The following is a 3,799-nucleotide window of genomic DNA, read 5'->3' on the forward strand; positions in this document are numbered from 1 at the left end:
TACTTATGGAAAAACCTTGTTTTAACTTAAAAGAATCAAATCGCTTGTACCATAGTCGAGGAGATTGTTTTAATCCATAAAGTGGTTTCCTCAAGCGACATACCTGATTCTCTTTATCCTCAACCTTAAATCCCTCAGGTTGATACATATAGATTTCCTCATCCAAGTCACCGTGTAAGAAGGCCATCTTCACATCAAGTTGTTCAAGCTCAAGATCTCTATGAGCTACAAGACTCAATAACACCCGAATAGAAGTATGCTTTACCATTGGAGAAAATATCTCATTGTAATCAACACCTTCTTTCTGTGCAAATCCCTTGGCCACTAACCTAGCCTTTGATGAGTGTCATTTATGGAACTCATAGGGTAGTCTTTTAGGGTTATTTCTTTCCCCTTTCATGCTTTCTTCTCTTATTTTTGGTCCATTTCCCTTTAGTTTCTCTTTTTCCTCTTTTCTTTATGATTCTCGTGTTTTTATTGTGTTTTCCTTTATTTGTCTCTTTTTCCTTTTTATTTCCTTTCTTTGTGTACTTGTGTAGGTATTGTGAGAATCACTTTGGAAAAGGATTCAATTTGGGACTTTAATGATCAAGCAAGTAAGAATAATTTGGCTAGAGAGGGCTTGGATAGGCCTCAGAGAGGTTTCCAAGGCAAATCCATCAGGCCGCGGGCGCGGGTCATCTTGCCGCGGGCGCGGGCCCATGTTACTCAAAATTGCCAAAACTTGGCAGGAACTTACCGCGGTTGCCCCGCAGGCTCTCCGCGGGCGCGGGTAAAATGGAGAGGCCGCTCCATTAAGAGTGAACGCGGCCCCCTAATTAGGCTTTAAGAGCAGGGGATTAGCCGCGGGAGCGGGTTTCACTGCCGCGGGCGAGGATCTCTGTTGGTTCTATTTGATTGATTGGTTTCTTGCAATTAAATTGGTTGACATAGTTTTGCTTGTGATTGATTAGACTAGGAGTGATCAACCTATAAGATTAATCTAGATTGCATTGCAACTCTTAATGACATGAACAATCGAATTGAAAGTTGCTCTAATTTATTGGGTTTGCTTGTGATTATTCTTGATTTCCCTTTCATAGTGACACCTAGATTGGCCTATAGGAGACAACATTTGAACTCTCTTGATTGCTACTATTGTTTGTCCATTGCAATACTTTAATTAATTGATTGAGCTCTAAACAAGCATTATCATTGAACTTGCATGTGGAACCCATATCCCTAGTGTTTAGACCTTTGTTTTACTTGATTAGACTTGCTTTTTTTTACCATAGTGCCAACCATAATATCAACTCCATCTTTGAGGTAGCTTGACTTAGACTCTAGTTTTCATCATTGCATTCCCTAGGGATCGACCCTTAACTTGCCCTATATTCATGTAAGGTTGGTTAGGTGTTTACAAATTTTGTTTGACTTGGGGAAAGGGTAGATAACGACATAAATTTTCCCCCTCGTCAAAATGACGCCGTTGCCGGGGACTGCTATTGGTGCTTAGCTTTTGTTGTTGAGTCTACTTCATTTTAATTGAAAAAATATATACAAAAAGATTTTGTTTCTTTAGGCTACACTTGTAGCCGTGCTACTAATATTTTCTTTGAAGTTTTGCATGCATAGAGCTCGTGATCGATCCATTGTGCCTTTTGACCCGGAAATTGAAAGGACTCTCTCAAGAAGAAGAATAGCTAATCGATTCTCCTTGGGGTATAGTTCTTCAAGCGAAGAAGAGATTGAAGAAGAGCAAGGCATGGGAGAAAATCCGAGAGTGGCCTTGAAGGAGCTAGGAATACCCGGTGCTTATAGGTTTGAGGGCTGCATAGCTCCGCCTACATCACCGGCAAATGATTTCGAGATTCGGCCGGCCATGATCACCTTAATTGAGAGGAGGCAATATAGTGGGGCTAAGAATGAGAGCCCGTTGAACCATCTTACAGAATTTGAAATATATTGCAACACCATCAAAGTCAACGGAGTTTCTCAAGAGTTCATACGCCTCAAGTTGTTCCCCTTCTCTCTCATAGGAAGATCCTTAGAGTGGTTAGATAAAGAGGTGAAGCCCAATTCCTTGAGAACATGGGATGATGTTACAAAGGCCTTCTTGTCCCGTTTTTACCCTCAAAAGAAGACGGCGGAGGCAAGAGCCTTGATTCAAGGGTTCAAGCAAAGGCCAAATGAAAGCCTTTACGAAGCATGGGAGAGATACAAAGAGTATCAAAGGGAGTGCCCTCACCACGGAAACCCAACATACCAAGTGGTCCAAATCTTCTATGGCGGTTTAAGTCCCCAAGGCAAGTCATGCCTTGATGGGGGGCCGGGGGTCCTATCATGAACAAGACCGAAGAAGAAGTGGTGGACATCATTGAGGACGTGGTGACGTACTATAGAGATTGGCAAGATGGGGAGAAAGACTCTTCAAGCAAGCAATCTTCATTGTACTCGGTAGACCATCTAAACGCAATCAACAACCTTTCCTCCCAAATGACAAACTTGGGAAAGGAGATGACCGCAATCAAAGCCAAATTGGAGAGCACTTCTACTTCATCACAAGCTACGAATATTCCCTCCCAATTTAAAGGGAGAGGTACTCCTTCTAATTCTCAACCCCTTCCCTCTTAACATAATATGCCTATGGGTTGTTTGTTTTGTGATGCATGTGGATCGTATGATCATGACTCTAGTAATTGTCCTAATGAATGTGTTGATGAGTTTGATAACAATGAGAGTGAGCATGTGAATTATGTGTCAAATAATAATGCTCAAAGGTTTGATAATCAAAGAGGTCAATGGAATAGGAATTACCAAAACCAAGGCAATTTTTACAACTATAATCAAGGTGGTGGTTATAGAAACCAAGGGAACCAAGGTTCCCGTGGTAGCTATAATAACCAAGGTAGTGGTAACCATAATCAAGGTGGTGGTAACCATAATCAAGGTTATGGACAAAATCAAAATAGGGGTACTTGGAGCAATCAAGGGAAGGGCAATTTTCAAAATAATGCTCAAAGAGGTCCCCCACCCGGATTTGTTCCAAGGACTCAAGGAGAAAATTCCTATTCCCAACCATCTTCACCTAGGACCAATTTGGAAGAAATAATTGAGAATCAAACCAAGTTGTTGAACACATACATGGCCGTTAGTGATAAGAAGTTCAATGAAATGATGACCCACAATAAAATGCTTGAAAATCAAATTTCTCAACTTGCTAATGCTTTGAAAGATCATGCAAGCCCTTCTTCTTTACCTTCCCAAGGTCTTGATCCCAAGAAACACGTGAATGCTATTGTTAATAGGAGCGGTAAGGTTCTTGAGGAGAGATTGCCTAGGAAGGGTGAGGATAAGGAGATTCCTAAGAAAGCCTTGGTTGAGAATGAGGGGGTTAGGGCATCATTGGATGAGGTTGTGGTTGAGACACCTAGAGAGGTGAGAGTAGAGAAAGAAATTGTGAAAACCAAGCTCCCTTACCCATAAAAATTCATGAGACACAAATTGGATGAGCAATTTGGGAGATTCATTGATATGCTAAAACAACTTCATCTTTCTCTACCTTTTACCGATGTGATCAACCAAATGCCGAATTATGCCAAATTCCTCAAGGACATTTTGAGTGGGAAAAGGACTTGTGAGGTTGTGGAAACTATCAATTTGACCGAAAATTGTAGTGCTATTATCATGAACAAAATGCCACCAAAATTGAAAGACCCCGGAAACTTCTCCATCCCTTGTGCCATTAACAAGATGCAAATTGATAATGCCTTATGTGACTTGGGAGCTAGTGTTAGAATAATGCCATATTCGGTTTATA

At 41.1% G+C, this 3,799-nt stretch overlaps 1 protein-coding gene across 1 annotated transcript; it reads left to right on the forward strand.

Annotated features, from left to right (window-relative positions):
- Window positions 1-2,619: 2,619 nt before the first annotated feature.
- On the forward strand, window positions 2,620-3,465 carry LOC110705885 (eukaryotic peptide chain release factor GTP-binding subunit-like). The gene is made up of 2 exons (XM_021883805.1): window positions 2,620-2,887; window positions 2,972-3,465. The coding sequence occupies exons 1-2, from the start codon at window positions 2,620-2,622 to the stop codon at window positions 3,463-3,465; spliced, it is 762 nt and encodes a 253-aa protein (XP_021739497.1).
- Window positions 3,466-3,799: the final 334 nt, after the last annotated feature.

Source organism: Chenopodium quinoa, unplaced genomic scaffold (assembly GCF_001683475.1).
Source record: "Chenopodium quinoa cultivar QQ74 unplaced genomic scaffold, ASM168347v1, whole genome shotgun sequence".
NCBI lineage: Eukaryota > Viridiplantae > Streptophyta > Magnoliopsida > Caryophyllales > Amaranthaceae > Chenopodium > Chenopodium quinoa.